A 16,821-nucleotide genomic window follows, 5' to 3' on the forward strand; every position below is an offset into this window, starting at 1 on the left:
ATACTCGAAAAAAAAACACTGGTATGAGAGAGTGGCTGGTAAGCACGCGTCGTATAAAAAGCGCATGCTCGAAAGAAAAGGAGAACGCCGTTTGAGAGTTTGTGGCGGGCCGAGTATTCCCATTCAGTTTATCGGTACAATTTGTAAGCCACACTTCGCGTTTCTGACATAACACCCTGTTTACGGTACGATTTCGTCACGAGTCATTGCATCGATATGACGATTGTCTCTTATTATCTTTGATAGTAAACTGAGAAATTTTCTAAGGAAGATACAAAAAATTAAAAAGAATGAACATTTAGTGAAAATAAATGCGACGGAAGGAAATGAATAAAGTCAAACGTAAACGTTTGATTTCGGGATTGTTGGAAGAAACCAATGGCATATAACCGAGAGAGAAAGATAAGTAAAGCTCTCTGGGCGTGAATGATATCGAGGTATCTAAAACTACAACCATCGATTCGTAAGGTGAAAAACGACGGGACGGGAGTGAACTTAATCGTCTGTGATGATCGACACGAAGAAGCTATCTCTCTCGCACCATGAACACCTTTTTCATTTTATAGTTACACTAGGGAGAACTCGATCTCCATCATAGATTACTCTTATCCATTATTATTTCGTCCTTTTCCGATTGAGATAAATTAATTATCTCGGTTGTTTTTCGTTCTTTTTTCTTTTTGCTCTTTATCATTTTATAATTATTCGATCAACTGGCAAATGTAAACGATTTCGATCGGCATCGAAATTCAAATCGATTCGTTATATATGGAAAGTTAATCGATGTTAATGAGACGTGCCAAGGTAACCGGGGGAGCTTCGAGAACTCGCAGAGAAGTGAAAAGAAAATCTGAGAAAAAGATTTCTGAAGAGATAATAATAATCGGCATTGGGCTTATCGATCTAACCCGAGAGGATATCGCGAGAGAGTCGACAGCTATTGAGTTACGGGAAGCAGTTTATAATGTCACTTAACACTCCTGTCTTGATGCAAGCGGTGGTTACTTCAAGATCGAGACGAGCTCTACCGTATGTCATCACGGTTCGCACCTTAACTTTATTTTCTCGTTGGGATTACATCGGCCTGCTCGTTAACCGTTCTAAATTTCTCGACACTTGTGTACCATCGTGTTTAGAAATAACACGAACTAAAAACATATCCATGAGCGTAATGAATTTCAATTGTTAATTATTAAGTAAATTAATAGCGTTACCAACGATATATGTCGAAGTGTATTGGAAGATGGAACGAAAAGAAAGAAAAAAACAAACTAAACATATAACGTCGTCCTTTTTCATTCGACTATCGTCGAATGAATTAAAGTGATTGATCGTTCGATCGTTCAATTGGATATTACAGTCGTATTTTGTATACGACTCGTTAATAACTTCGAATTTTCATTAACGCACGTACGAATAACAATAAGATAGGCGCAATGAAAATTTTTTAAACCGGGGGATAGGTGAATATGCAAGACGCGCCCGTATTGCATGGGGCATAAGAAATTCTTCGCCGAGGACGAAAAAAAGAAAGGAGAAAGAGAAAAGAAAAAAGGAGAGGAAGGAGAGAAGAAACGTGAAAAGAAGGGAAAGGTTTGAGAATTTTTCTCGCGAGAAGAGATGCTTTCTACGATGTCGAGCGTCGCACTTGAATTAAATTCGTCATTTTATACGACCGCCATTAGAAATGCCGCTTTGGATGGATTTTCAGGTAAATTTTTAAACAAAGCAAAAAGGAACAAAAAAAAAAAGAAATCCATCTCCGTATGTATGCTTTAATAGAAATCCCAGTTTCACCTTTAGTTTCAGTGATTGAACCTAAAAATGCAACTTCGACGCTTTACATGTTACCTATGTATATTAGGACAACGTCTATGGTGATTTGCATAATCGTCATGGCACTTGGTATAATAGGAAATCTCATGGTAATTATTTCGACATTAACGTTAACGTTAATTCGTAATTTATATATCTACAGGGCGAATGAAATACTCGATGAAGGAGTAATTGATTGTTAAAAATCATTTTAGACCCCTGTTAGGGACTTCTTGCCCATCCTTTACAATATCCATTACATTTTGTATGAAATTAATAGGTACCTTTGGTCGTTCTACGAGGCAAAGACATGAGAAACAGCACCAATATTTTTCTCGTAAATTTGAGTGTGGCCGATTTGTTCGTCCTTTTAATATGCACGCCGACCGTATTGGTGGAAGTCAATTCTGGTCCTCAGGTTTGGCCACTCGGTGAACACATGTGTGAGTACAATTTTTTTTTCAAACCCACGATATATATTTACCTTTACCATACTATTATCGTCTTCCCATCATTCGCACAACGAAGAAAGACGAGATGAAGGCGCATTGACATCGATGATATGTCGGTCAACAATTCCAAAAATATCAAACGCCGCACATTTTCTCCCCGAAGCTGTCATTGTTACCTTGAAGTTGGATAAAACCATATGTCGTTGTTCCCAGTTAAAAAAGTCTCAGAAATGTAAAGAGGAACAATCGATAGTTCGAAAGACATAATTACTATCGTAGAAAATGCCATTTTGATTGCATATGATTGGGATATTTGAAAAAAGAAAAAAAAAAGAAAAAGAATAATTATTTCTATACATAGAATTCAATCGTCGAAAATTATTTTTAATAGTTCATTGCAATTATACTCGAGATGCAATTATACGATAAAATGTATTTGGATATATCGAAGCACTTTCGAAGCATGTTGTCCTTTTATGCATTAAATTTGTAAAGGTTTCGGTATACGATTTATGGAAAAGATAATGCACCAAGGTGGATGCCATCCAAGAAACATTTTAAGATATAAAATCTCGTTAGTTAGCCGTAGAGCACTCGGAGTACTCGGATTTCATGGTAACAGTCGCTAAATTTTCCAAAGAAGAGCTTGGCGCAATGTTTATATATGCAACTTGTGTATATGTCCTCTTTTTATTCTATATACCTGTCGATAGACCAAATGGTTTTTATCAAATCACATAAAATAACGCAACAGTTGACTAGACACACGTGACAAATCGGACATATCGCGATTTTATTCTTTAAGCCAATTATTACTTTGACTACATTTAATTAAACTTTATCCATTTATTTATTTACTCTTTTTCTTATATATGTATATATATATATATACATTTTTTTTTTTTTTCAAAGAAGTCAAATTTTTTAATTTAATCGTTCGAGTTTAATGAGATATCCATAAAATCCACCATAAGTTTATTCGCCACTTCTGTTTATTCCCCTCTGTCGAAGTGTCTTCTCGACATTCCTCTCATTTTTTCTGGGTCTTCGCGTCGACATACCGTTTATTGCAACCTAAGACATTCCTAAGTGCGATCCGGATGGGATCCATTAGAAGTGAAAGTGTAACTCAGACATATACACATGCACGCACTAAGACGAAATCGATTCTGTCGTTTCTAACGAGTAAAGAAAAATCCTATCTTATCCGTCGGAAAATTCTATTCTTATTTGCTTTTGGGTTTTTTTTCTTTTTTCTTTTTTTTTTTTTTAGCCAAATAAATTGCTCTATCAATTATCCAATGGGATGATTATTTAATCCTCAACTATTAAGCACGTTCATTTGCTTATATCAAAGTGTAATTAATTCCACGAGACAAGAAGTGAATTGATTGAAAAGTTTCTTTTTTAAATTTCTTATAAAATATGCATTCAAAGATAAATAATAGTAAAATGTATTATTATCAATGATAATTTATTTTAAATATAAAAATGAATTAATCACACTGATCGAGTGTTTTGCTAATGAAATTTAGAAAAAAAGACAAATTCAAAAAATGAACGGTTAAATTATAATATTTGTCAAAATTGGATATAAAAATAATTTCAACTGTATTTACTTATGTACAATGAATTCTCGAAAAACAAAAAAGAAAGAAAGAAAAAAGGAAATCATAAAATTCGTGGAAGTTCCTTCATTGTAATAGTTTAAACATTTTTACGAGTATCATTCTCACGACGGTAAAGTTCCGGGAAGATTTTCATCGTGATTAGTGTCATCGGGCATGATGCCAAGTCTACTTTTTTCTAAATCGCACGCATTTCCGAGATAGTAGCAGCTGTCGTTGTATTCTCAAAACTTTTTCCCAAATGTCGTCCAATGGCAGGACACTTATCGGGTCGCGAATATTCGACACTTGTAAAAAGTTTCAAAGTGAAGAATATTGCCAATAAGCCTATAGTGTTGTAGTTAAAAAAAAAAAGAGAGAGAGAGAGAGAGAAAAAAAAATAGTAAAGAACAGAAGGACACTACCGCGTGCAATAAATTTGAAAAATCTATTTATTCGGAAAAAATCGTGTCCAAACTCAAACATTTTGTTTTATTAATTAGCCCGTAAAAATGACGTTCAAATTCGTATAGCCGAGCTGTTCTTTCGACAGTATTTTAAATTTAGCACGACGTTGCATCTCTTAATTTTCTTCACGCATTTCGCTCGTAGCCCTCGTTTTTGCATTCAACTCCGCTCTTCGGTAAATCACATTTAACCATTTGTTCTCTTTTGCTACCCACCGAGTTGTTCGACAAATTTTCGCAGTAGAGATTCCATTAAGAGATCACACATTACTACTATGAAACGCGAGGAGAACGATTTGTTAATTTCATCTGCTAAAATTTCTGTTTTCTTTCTTTCTCTTTTCTCCATTTTATTGCTTTTTTTTTTTTTTTTTTTTTATTTCTCTTTATTACTCGTCTCTGATATATTCCGCATGGAAGGAAATTTCAGAAAACATCCAATATTTCGCTTTAACTTTTTATTTTAGCTTTGTTTGATCATATCAAGCGGAAGTATACGTATGAAAAGTTATTCAATTGGAACATACTGATCGTTAACCAAGAACGAAAGATATTACATATTTCGTCGACATAACAAAAATTCAAATACGAATCAATAAACACTCCAAACTTTAGTTTCCAACCAGTCCACTTACCATTTCTTTTTATAGATAAACGTAAAGGCACGAGATTTCTCGATCGTACGGTTAGCTAAGACTGCGCGATGCGTTAAAACAAGCACCGCGAATTTTGTTACTCCCTTTTTACACAGTCGACGTACTCCCGTAACGATGCCAAAAATATAAAAGATTATGCACGTTTTAACGATTATACTCTTTATATCTACTACTCCTGATAAAATACTTTTCAAAAATACGAATTTGCCATCTCTCTCTCTCTCTCTCTCTCTCTCTCTTTTTGTCTTAAAGAAAAAAAGAAAAAATTATTTCCAGGACGATCCAGGACAAATAAAAGGAAACGTCGATGATTCTGAAGAATTATCTTTTAAAAGAGGGAGAGACAGAGCTTACTTGCAAGTATTCAAAGAGAAAAAAAAAGAAAAGAAAAACAAAGATTCTTAAACGCCCCCATATGAGTACACGTGTAACAATCAGTGATTAGAGGTACTACGTATAGGTGAAGTAACCCAAATAGATAATGAGAAAGCAAAGCGGGTTCTATCGTTGTTGGTGCTAGCGTATAATAATGCAATCTTGTCCTTTCTGATAACGAGCTAAATTTAATGAATGCGACGTGTAACGGGAAAGAAAGAAGAAAAAAATAAGAAAACGAAGAAGAAGAAAAAGAAAAAGAGAAGGAGGAGTTTGCGTAGGACCATTTATTATTATTGTCCACTCGTAGGACTGCAAGAAAATGTCAATTTGAAATTTAATCATTTATTAGGGAGGAACGTACGTGTCCGTACGTTCGTACGCGCGCGCGTATATGTTTCCTTTTGCCTCTCTCTCTCTGTATGTATATATGTATATACATATATGTATGTGCGTGTATGTATTACTGATACAATCATAAAGTTATCAGAAGGAAAATCACGTAGGTCCGGTACTATTAATCGCGTTCTCTACTCTGACACTCGATTCCATTACGCTCGATTCCAGGAACCTCAACGTAATTAAATTTGCTCCTTTGTCGTCATCATCGAGTCATCGTTTCACGAATGAAACAGACGTAAGACGTAATAACAATCATAAATAGCTTTAATTCATTACGTGAATCTTTTTAAATGAGAAAATTCAAGTATTTAGATATATACATACATACGTAAAGAACAAAGTTCTCCGATGAGATTGTTTTCTCTTCCTTCCTTTTTTTCTCTCTTTTTCTTCTTTTTTCTTTTCATCGTGCCTCGTTGTTAAAAATTAATAAGGAAAGAAAAAAGAAAATAGAATATATATATACATAAAATATATATAGAATATATATATATTATATATAGGTTCGAAAGAAGTTGGATAAAGTTGCTCTAGACATTGAAGTGTCCTTGAAACACCGGAGGTTCTAACATCGCGAGAGCAAGGCTAGGGCAAGATAGAGAACAAAGAGAGAGAAAAAGAGAGAGAGAGAGAGGCACTCGTTTTATACAATGGAACTACGTATACAAGGTAGAACTTGTTACTGGATAGGGTTGATGGAGGTTCACGGGGATGGAAACGAGTAGGTGAACTTCTACTCCCCGTCGCGAATTACCGTTGCTCTTAGCCAATACGCTGTTGGAGCATTTAATGCTACGGGCTGGCATAGCACCTTCTCTGTCCAACCGGTTTCCTTCCAATATCTCTTTAACCTTCGTGGCAGGAAATACGATAAAAAAGCGCCATGTTCTCTTTTTCTTTTTTTTTCTCTCTTTTCACTCTCTTTCTCCATCTCCTTGAATTTTCACTATCCATATTCATTTTCTAAGGAAACTTTGAAATTCAAACTCCCAGAGCTCGGAATTATTCGACTTTTTTATTAACGCTGAAAAACAAAAAAAAAAGAAAAAAGAGAAAGAAATCTTATCGAATAGATATTCTAGAGTACATTTCAACAGACAAACATCGGCAATATTCCAATTTCAAAGTAGCCCGAGCAAATTATAATATTTCCATTCTGTCCTCTTGTATTATGGAAAGGAACTGAAGTGATCCTGGCTATGAGAAGACTTCGCCAGGTTAGATAGAAGGTATAGAAGATATAAGGAAGCTCTGCATGACTCGGAGTTGATAGAAAAACCAGAAACGAAAATTGGTAAAGGGAGGTCTAACCATCTTTGAGCTTGGGTACTCTCTTTCGTCGTCTTTCTGATCACTCTCGGGAGCATCTTTTGACAGAGTAAAATCTATCCGACGAAAATTTGCTTTTATTTTTCGAGTTATATATATATATATATATATATATATATATAAAGAACAATGGAACAAATTCTCTGATAAAGTTTTCTATAACGATAAATCTATCTCTCCAGTGAGAGAATTTTCCAAAAATATTTGATTGAACAACACAACGTGGGAAAAGGGGATGAATGCATCGTATGCCGGCGCCGTTAGAAATCGATCGTGGAAAAGAAATCTCAACGCTTAAGCGACCATGTTAAAAGGGATAAAACCATCGCCGAAAAGTATCCCAACAGGTTCTCACATTCTTCCTCAGAATTTCTAATACAAATAGAAAATTAAGTGAAAGCAAACGTTTACCGTTTGACACAACTATGTTCTCGCATTTCACATTTTATCGAAAGCACGACATGTGTATGTATGTACGTAAACCAAAAAATATCCTGTATATACACAATCCTGTCGTAAGACGAAGAAATTTGAAAGAAATGTGAAAAGAATCTGAAAGGGTTTCGCATTGAGCTATCGATAGGGTCAATCGAATGCTTAACCTTCCTTCGCCGAAGAAAAGAAAAAAGGAGAAGAAAAAGAAAAACTTCTTTTGATCATTCATACGTTCCTTATCATTTCCATTATATTTCTCATCTACTTCTTCTTCTTCTTCTTCTTCTTCTTCTTCTTGGATTTTCTTCTTTCGGATATCGTAGCCGAGTCGAGTTGGTGAAATCAGAAATCCCTTTCAATTCCAAAGGGACGTTTCCTTCTTTGTGTCACTCGGGAAGTAAGAAAGAAATAAAAATAAAAACGTTATCATAGTTATCACAGTATCGGCTGAACTTTTAGTCCCGTAAGATTTCCTCTATTTTTCCCGGACGAGAAGAGGAGGACGAACGAAATATATAAGGAAAGAAAGAAGTTAGGAATAGAAAGAAAGAGAGAGAAGGATAAGGACAGAGATAAACAAGCGGTGCAATCATCTACCCTCTGTTTCGTCAGGAAAAGGGTGAAGGAGTCGAGGCAATTGACCCATGTGTGACATTACATGTCACATGCACCCTCTCTCTCTCTCTCTCCTCTCTCTCTCTCTCTCTCTCCCTCTCTCTCTCTTTTCCATACAAGACGAAATCTGACAATGAAAAGAGCAGAAAAATCTATATTTCCCTCTTTCTATACTTTTTTGTTGAACGGTGAAAGTGATTTATCTTAACTATCAACAATTAATTTTCTTCGGATCACTTTTTACGACGGTCGATATATCAAGGTCATCGATAATCAAGTAACGCTACTTTAGAAGATATAAAAAGCGTACTTTTTTTCCCTCCCCCGAATTCTTTCATCATTGACATTTTATTATCGCTAAAAATATGATTAATATCTTTTTGTCTGTCGCGTAATGTCACTTAAGGGCTGAGAGTAAGCGTGATAATTTCGTACGATAACAAATGAAGTATTACCAATCCGTATATACAGAGTGTCTCTGTAAATTCGGAGAATCGCTTGTTTAATCGAACTAATTCCATCCACCTGTATTTACAAACTGAATTCAATATCCTATGTTAAATCAATGGATTATTACTTTAGGAATTATTTCCGATAAAATACTTTCGAGAGAGAATTTTGAACGAGGCTAATAAAAAAATTCGAACAATTCCTAAAGAAATAACGAAGGGTAAAGCAATTAATGATAATTAACGATAATAAAACTTCGAATGGAATAAGAATAGAACGATTCTTGCGAATGTAAGCAGATACTGTGTATCAAAGAGAAAACTCGTCGTAAATCGAAAACATGATCAAATAGGACATATATTGATATGAAAATTTTTTTATTTTTCTTCGTGTACAGAATTCAATGTCGAAACGATTCTCCAAAACTACGGGACACCACGTATACTATCTGCTTAGTTAACTTACAATGAAGTTGATCAGAAACAATTAGAAAAAAAATAAAACATAAACAGTCGATTAAAGATGATACAATAGGCTTATTAAATACGTATGCTTTTGATTGATTGTAAGAATGTAGATGAGATTGATTGTAAGAATATATACGACTGTTGTCGATTATAGTCAACGCTCTTATCAATGTGATTAAAAATATATATTTTTAATAAAATATATATTTTTTGTTTCAGGCAAAGCCGTTCCATTCGTGGAATTGACCGTAGCACATGCCTCGGTTTTAACGATTTTGGCAATTAGTTTCGAACGATATTACGCGATTTGTGAGCCGCTGAGGGCAGGGTAAGAAAAACTAAAGGAACGTTTCTTTCTTTTTTTTTTTTGTTTTTTTCTTCTAACGAAACATGTAAGATGTTCCAAGTGTTCACTAAAATTATTATATAGTCTATAATGATTTTTTCGAAAAACGCCATTCAAGAGTTTAACCCAAAGTAGTTGGATTTATGATAAGAATTTATCCCCTCTCGAAAAGCAAATTGACCTACCTCGGCATTTTTCGAACAAAATCACTAACTTTCAAAATAATTCTGACGAACACTTTTCGCGTTGAGACACTCTTTATGTATAGCACATATACCTAACATATATTTCAAACTATATTTCATTCTATTGCATTAAAAACTTGTCAAAACGTTTATGTCATCCGTAGATACGTTTGCACGAAGGCCAGAGCAACGTTTCTTTGCTTTCTTGCATGGGTGGCAGCAGCCCTTTGTACAAGGTGAGAAAAAGAAATGATAAACTTGGTCGTTAAGCAAATCACGTTTCGCTTTGATCGTTCGCGCTTGCTATCTACTTTCGTACGTCGATTTAAATACTTCCTGATTCATAATTCTTCGATTTCAAAGTGAAATACTATAATACTAATAAAATCTAACGTCATTCGATCATACAAAGCTCGTTCACTTACGAAAAATATTTTTATACAAGGATCACTTAACGTGATTCAATAATTTTTATATATCATGACGGTAAAAGTAAGTAAAAAAGGAGTGACCGATATCGGATACCGTTAGGATAGATCATTATACGCGTCGTAAAAAAGAAAAGAAAAGAAAAGAAAAGGTCCAGCAAGGGTGAAACCCTGCCCCTGAAGAGAGCTCGATTTTTTATCCCATCGAACGTAACGTAAGGAAGTGGTTCATCCGACCTTTATATACATACATTCCAAGTCAAGTCAGATGAGGGAAAACTTAGGAAAGAGGAGAACTGAGACTATACTATAAGTAGGTCTATGTGTGCGTGAACGTATCTCTACGAGAACAGCACGTTTCTCTTGCGTACTTAAGTACACCGCCTACGGGCGCATACAGCTGCTGCGCGTCATAAAAAGCATATTATCCGTAAACCACTTTCCACAGAAACGTTTTATATACCGTATGTAAGAACAGATCACTCGTGCTTAAATCTGTCAAAGGGGAGTTTCTTCGAAACCCGTAACCAAAGTGAACGAGCTTCGACAATTTCTTCTTAGGAAATATCCTCTCTGAATTGTTTAAATTTAATTTTTCATCCTCATCTGGCTAAGATACCAATCCGATCATGATCGAGATTGAATAAGGTAGAATATTTTCTTTTCTTTCTTCCTTTTTCATACATATTTCTTATTTTCACCGTAAATAATTTGAAACATTTACGGTTGATTTACGGTCGATCTACGTGCGGTCGCATCGAACACTGCAACGCAATAGTACAGTGATGGATCGCTGCAAGATATATGCCAACCTCTTACGTAACAAGTGTTCTCTATCGACAGGATGATATGTGACCGTTTGAAAATTCTACTTCTTTAAGGGCTAATTTTAATATACTACCGACAAAATATGTCAAAATATTCGCATGTTTGATCGATAAACGATCAATCAATAACTACGTACATCTATGAATTAAATGCAAAATGCATGAGTAAAAAATAAATAATACATATATATATATATATATATATATAAAACTGAAGAAACAAAGTTTCGTCAAACATTATATACATTTTTCACTGTTAAACTAACATTTTCCTTTTGTTTCTTTTTGTATTATAAAATGTGTTAAGAAAAACAATTTTGTAGAAAAACTTGATTTGCAAAAGGTTGAATCTGTTTTGCAAAAAGTTATATTTGCAATGCAAAACTGACATGTGTGAAACTCCTTAAGAAATTCGCACCCTTTTTTAATCGATGATATCGTATCCAATTTTTTGGATGGATCTCGCAAAAAAATAGAAAACAAGACATATTACCTTTCGATAGCAACCCTTCTTTGCGTTTTTCCTTTTCTCGGGGGGAGGGGAGAGGAAGAAACTCGTTACTATATCCTTCTACGATTGACATTAATCGACGGTAAAGTCAATCAACGGGGTAGTTCGCCAATCTACAATTTTGTTATAAAAAATATAACAATTAGGAAATATTATTAAAAATTACTCTATGATTTGGACACTTCAATATATATTTAATGACATTTTATATCTATTTTTCAGTCCCATACTCTTGATGGTAACCTACGAGTTGGAAGAAATCGACGATACGTTTATACCAACCTGTTACACTTCCGCCGATGCAACATGGATGAACGTTTTCGTCCTTACAACGATAATCGTCTTTTTCGTCGTACCATTGTTAATTTTAATGGTACTTTACACGGTGATAGCGCTACACCTCATGGCAAATCCTGCGATAAGCCGTGGCCCAGCTAATAATTTGTTAAAGTATCGTAAACAGGTGGTACTAATGTTGGGCACCGTTGTTTTATGCTTCTTCCTTTGTTTATTACCTTTTCGAGCATTGACATTATGGATAATCGTAGTACCTCAAGAAATGATAATCAATCTTGGAATCGAGGGATATTACAGTCTCTTATATTTCTGTAGAGTAATGCTGTATTTGAATTCAGCAATTAATCCTATTTTATACAATTTAATGTCTACCAAATTTAGAGAAGGCTTTTTGAGACTTTGTGGATTGGGCCCTGCAAGGAAAAGAAAGAAAAAGACTTCAGACAGAACCGGAACGTACACAACTGGTTCGACAAACTGTAGTAGCAGTAATCATTCTGATTTCTGGAGGAGGCATAGCAGCAATAAAAGTTGCAATGTTAAAGTACCTAGTAATACATGTACTACTGTGTCCATCGAAAAACAAATTAATATCCCATTACTCACGGCCGTTGTCACTGGAAATATTGTTAAAAAGAAACAGGAAAGTTATGTTTAAAAACATTACAAAAGTTTGTAGTATTCATTAATTAGAGATATCGTTGTAAAAATATATATTATATTATTATTATATATGAACACAGTACTACTCACATCTGAAGTACATAAAAGGTCTCCACCAATTTTTGAACACCAAATACTTAGTTCTCTATTTTTTTTTTTTCCTTTTTCTTGTCTTTTTATCAGTGGATTAAAAATAATTGTATCGTTGCTATTAAAAGACTTTTCCGTTAACTTTAATATCATTCCAGATACAATACAATGAAATTACTACGAAATTCCACTAAAAGTATTGTACGTAAACTGTTATAATATTTAAATATTCTTTTGTAATTATAAAGAACCGTAGACTATTGTAAAGTATTAAGTTTGTAATATGTACAAGAAACGAAATAACTAGTCATAGACTTAAAACATCCATTAGAATTCAAATTTAACAACTCGTAGCAAAGATCATTGCTATAAATAAAAGATAAAAAAAAAAAAAGAACACGAAATATAGACAATGCAATGAAGTTATATGACAAATCATTTCACCATTAATTTCCAGATATTAGATGATTATTTACAAGATTATTATGAAAAGAAAAAAATTATAAACTTTTTTTATCACTGGAATAATTTATTTGTTTAAATATGAAATTCTTTGAAAAAATGTCTATTTGTTTGAAAACGCAAAGCTAATTTGTGAAAAGAAAGAAATCGCACTTTGAATGTTTCCTCTCACAATAGTTCGTACTAACCAATGGACAAAGTTAATCAATCGAATATCTGCATGTTGATAATTTTCTTGCAGAAAGTTTTATTTCAAGTTTTTTAATTCCCTTAATAAATGATGTCACATTTTATTATTTATACAATGCTGAGTGATTTAAAAGAAACATTAAACGATTCGAAATATCATTGCATTGAACGCAGTCTTAAGAGTAATTTGAAAATGGCGGGCTCCACGACGTAGTAATTTTTCCCTAAAATTCCCTAATTGATAGTTTTCGCGCTAAAATTGTCTAGTTCTGTAAGAAAAAAAAAAAAAAAAAAAAAAGAAAAAAAATGGAAGAAAATTGTAAATCGAAATATACGTTATCCTAAAGGATAAGGTTAAGAAAGTTGACTTTTTTCGAAAGTGTATAAACCATTTAATAGGTGAAAGAAAGGAAGAAAAAGAAAAATACATATTCGCATATAAATTGATTTATATTTATATTGAAAAATGACGCAGCCATCAGTAACGGCATATTTTAATACGTGTAAATCTAAAGCATTATTGTTGGATCAAGAGCATGTGAAAATAAATAAAGAGAGTGAATTTAAAACGAAAACGCAATCGTCGAAAGTTTTGTTTGAAAAAGAAGAAGAAACTATGGTAACGAGAGGAAAATTTATATCGGTGCAAGGAACGAGCAATAATTCTACCCATAAAGTAAACTCTACTACGTGTCATAATCAAATTGATTCTAAATGTTCTGCACAAAAAACAAATAAAATTATTACGCGTTCACGCGCAGCTCAAGCACAGAAATTAAGTGAAATTGGTCAAGTGGATATACGTGAGAGTTTTCTCAAAAAAAGTAATGATGCCGATGCGAAAAGAGTATTATTTAAAAAGGAGGGTACTTTAAATCCAAAGAAGAAGCAACCTACGACCCCAAAGAAAAGTATATCAGAGGAAAAGCAGTCCACGAGGAATGAAAAAAATGAAGCAACTTCTGTTGGATTTACTACGCCCAAAAAGGCATCAAATACTAGAGATGACTCTAGTAAAAAAAACTTGGATTTGAATGAGATTAAAAATAGGATTAACAAATCTAACAGACTAGCAGAATTAAAAGCTTCTATTGATCGCATAAAAAAATGTGATCAGCGTTTAAATGAATATCAGAAACAAAATGATTGTAATAAGCCTCAAATACAGAAATTCGAGCATATTCAACTTGAAATACCAATTAGGTAAATGCATTTTCATAATATTTACAATCTCTTTAATATTATATGTTAATTTGTATTTTATCGAATAGCCCTCAAAAGAACTTTAAATCGCCAAACAAGGGATTAATGAGTCCTATAAAAAGTGAAATATTACCTCAAACAAGCCCACAACGTCGTCTTTTATTTGAACCTAAGGAATCTACTAGTCCAGTAAAGAGTAAACCTGACAAAACTCCAGCTTATCAAAGATATTTGTCACTTTTTGAAAATGGTACACCAGGATTACCATTGCCGTATAACTATAGATTCTTAGCGGAAATTTTTAGATCCGTTGATACGGTACATGAACACATATCATTTGTTGCACCTACATTCTGCTGTATTCATCTATAATATATGAAATAATATTCCATATTCCTCATATTTTTAGGTCTCAGCTATGCTGTTCAATCGTAAAGAGTTAATAACATTTAAAAAATTAAAGCCAGCTGTTCAAGAACTTTTACGGCGCAACTTTACATTAGAGCATTTAGGACAAATAAAGACTATCTATCCTGATGCTTATGTCTTTCATCAAGAAAAAGTTAGGTCATTTGGATCGACATCTAAACAAGATAAATATGAATTAGTCTTGACACCGACTGTACAAGTAAAAGATCGGCCGAATGAACCAAATGAAGACAATGTCTTACAGGCGGCAATAGACGTAAGCATGAGCCCAGGCATATTGTTAGAAAGAAGAAGAAAATTTTATGATGTTTTGTTAGGTAATTTCAATTATTTTTGGACTTACATTTTTTGTACTGTTAATTATACGTCATAATAATATTACTTATGTATTGCAGATAAAGTTAAGACAGAGCACGAGCAATTTTTGCTAAAATTAGAAGAACCGATGGTCATACCTAAAGACAAAATTATACGTTGGCATCCTGAATTTGATGTTGAAAGTTGCAAGCCTATTGACCAATCTGTATTGCCACAACCACCTGATGTAGAAAAAGCCACCTCCGCTAAACACGTTTTAGGTAAGATAACAATAATTTCATTGCACAAATATTTACGTGCAGTTGTGTAATTTATTACATGTATATATATATATATATATATATATATATATATATATATATAGATAGATAGATTCTTGCGCGTTGATGTTTTTTAATGCATATATTCTATTTACAGAAAAAGCAAAATCTCTATTCAATTGTAATACTCGCATGGAAAAAGCTTTGCAAAGATTGGCAGAAGCAAAAATGACGTCAAAATCAGGATCTTCGGACATATCATCTACAAATGAATCTACTGATGTTACTATGAAAAACGTTAATATTGGTATCATCGATACTCCACCCGCTACACCATCTGTAGAAAAGAACTATCTTTCTACGGCATTTAAAGGCATTCCAAAAGCTCTTCTTGAAAAGGTAGAACTTTACCTTGTTCTCTCTTTTTTTCTTTTCGATTCAATTAATATATTTATTGAAATTTACGATTCTTAATGTTGTTAGGTACGCGCAAAACAAGCTGCTAAAGCATTAGAGATGATGACTAGGAACCCGGATCTAGATAAAGAGGCAACTCTATATTCTAGATTACCCGAATTAGCAAAAATTCTACGTAGTATTTTTGTAGCCGAAAAGAAAGGAGTTTTACCATTGGAACATGTATTGACAAAATTAGACAATTCGTTTAGAACTAAACTAACTGCAGCTGAATTAAATGAACATGTGCGAAAATTATGTAAATTATTGCCTACTTGGGCTAGTATACATAACGTGAGGAAAACAGATTATTTAAAGCTTGCAAAAGATGTCGATTTAAATAAAGTAATTAAAATGTTAGAAATCGTAGCTAACGATAAAGTGATTACATCGTGATATCATTATCTCTTATGGTACACTTTTTTATGGTATGCTTGCACGAGTACAATAACAATGAATTAGCATCTTACTACGATTAGAGTTGATATTTTTTGGGTAGTGAATAAAAGTAATATACGAAAATTGTGATTTTTAATTATGTGGTGTGTGTGTGTGTGTGTTCATAAAATTATAATCGTCATATCATTTTCTTCAAATATAATTACAAGTGGTATACAAACAAAAGACTAAGAAGTAAAATTAGCAAAAAAAGTCTAAATTTATAAATGATATTTATGATATTCAATGTGTTATGGAAATATCTTTCTTAAATATACTTCTCGTTGCCTTGTCCAGTTTTGTCAGGATCGCACTATCCCGCCATACATTTAGAGGCATTTTTTATGAGTATAAATCAAAGGTATAAAAATATGTGTATATACACACGGTACAGCATTTATTACAGTATTAAAAAATTCGTTGATTTTCGTTTGAAATCTGTAGGCAAAAGAAAAAAATTCAGAGTATCCGTAGAAAAAAATTGTAAAAATTATTAAGCCTTTCTACCTGTGAGCGATTTACAACGTCAACATCGATAAAGTTTAAGCTCCTTTCTTATTGGTCGTCGTAGACTTAGGTCGAAATATTTCCACAAATCACATTGTATGGATGGTATATCGTTGAGGATGCAATTGAAGATGCAATGATA

General features: G+C 33.4%; 2 protein-coding genes and 1 long non-coding RNA gene across 7 annotated transcripts; 2 read left to right on the forward strand and 1 right to left on the reverse strand.

Annotated features, from left to right (window-relative positions):
* Positions 1–66: 66 nt before the first annotated feature.
* On the forward strand, positions 67–12,394 carry LOC124428557 (growth hormone secretagogue receptor type 1-like). 4 transcript variants are annotated; one of them, XM_046972769.1, is made up of 6 exons: positions 67–1,711; positions 1,783–1,925; positions 2,096–2,258; positions 9,290–9,398; positions 9,766–9,837; positions 11,590–12,394. In XM_046972769.1, exons 1-6 carry the CDS (start codon positions 1,621–1,623, stop codon positions 12,320–12,322), a joined length of 1,311 nt encoding a protein of 436 aa, XP_046828725.1. In that variant the 5' UTR covers positions 67–1,620; the 3' UTR covers positions 12,323–12,394. The 4 variants fall into 4 exon arrangements, with proteins under 4 accessions (XP_046828725.1, XP_046828726.1, XP_046828727.1 ...); XM_046972770.1 differs by having other exon boundaries at positions 1,792–1,925; XM_046972771.1 differs by having other exon boundaries at positions 1,804–1,925.
* LOC124428561 lies at positions 11,179–15,132 on the reverse strand. 2 transcript variants are annotated; one of them, XR_006943215.1, is made up of 5 exons: positions 12,418–12,558; positions 12,213–12,281; positions 11,883–12,077; positions 11,650–11,801; positions 11,179–11,480 (listed from the first exon to the last, which is right to left on the reverse strand). It is a non-coding gene; the product is annotated as an uncharacterized LOC124428561 (long non-coding RNA). The 2 variants fall into 2 exon arrangements; XR_006943216.1 differs by lacking the exons at positions 12,213–12,281; positions 12,418–12,558 and adding an exon at positions 15,044–15,132 and having other exon boundaries at positions 11,180–11,480.
* On the forward strand, positions 13,383–16,256 carry LOC124428555 (DNA replication factor Cdt1-like). The gene is made up of 6 exons (XM_046972767.1): positions 13,383–14,271; positions 14,340–14,589; positions 14,681–15,017; positions 15,096–15,278; positions 15,436–15,677; positions 15,762–16,256. The coding sequence occupies exons 1-6, from the start codon at positions 13,535–13,537 to the stop codon at positions 16,128–16,130; spliced, it is 2,118 nt and encodes a 705-aa protein (XP_046828723.1). The 5' UTR covers positions 13,383–13,534; the 3' UTR covers positions 16,131–16,256.
* Positions 16,257–16,821: the final 565 nt, after the last annotated feature.

The sequence above is a fragment of the Vespa crabro genome, chromosome 13, assembly GCF_910589235.1.
Source record: "Vespa crabro chromosome 13, iyVesCrab1.2, whole genome shotgun sequence".
Taxonomy (NCBI): Eukaryota; Metazoa; Arthropoda; class Insecta; order Hymenoptera; family Vespidae; genus Vespa; species Vespa crabro.

Excerpts from the sequence above, each read along its gene's own strand:
- LOC124428555 (XM_046972767.1), top strand. The coding sequence starts at position 13,535 with ATGACGCAGCCATCAGTAACGGCATATTTTAATACGTGTAAATCTAAA. Across the intron at positions 14,272-14,339 it reads CAACTTGAAATACCAATTAG|CCCTCAAAAGAACTTTAAAT; the intron begins GTAAATGCATTT and ends TTTATCGAATAG. Across the intron at positions 15,678-15,761 it reads CAAAAGCTCTTCTTGAAAAG|GTACGCGCAAAACAAGCTGC; the intron begins GTAGAACTTTAC and ends TAATGTTGTTAG.
- LOC124428557 (XM_046972769.1), top strand. The coding sequence starts at position 1,621 with ATGCTTTCTACGATGTCGAGCGTCGCACTTGAATTAAATTCGTCATTT. Across the intron at positions 9,399-9,765 it reads TGTGAGCCGCTGAGGGCAGG|ATACGTTTGCACGAAGGCCA; the intron begins GTAAGAAAAACT and ends TGTCATCCGTAG. Across the intron at positions 9,838-11,589 it reads GCAGCAGCCCTTTGTACAAG|TCCCATACTCTTGATGGTAA; the intron begins GTGAGAAAAAGA and ends TCTATTTTTCAG.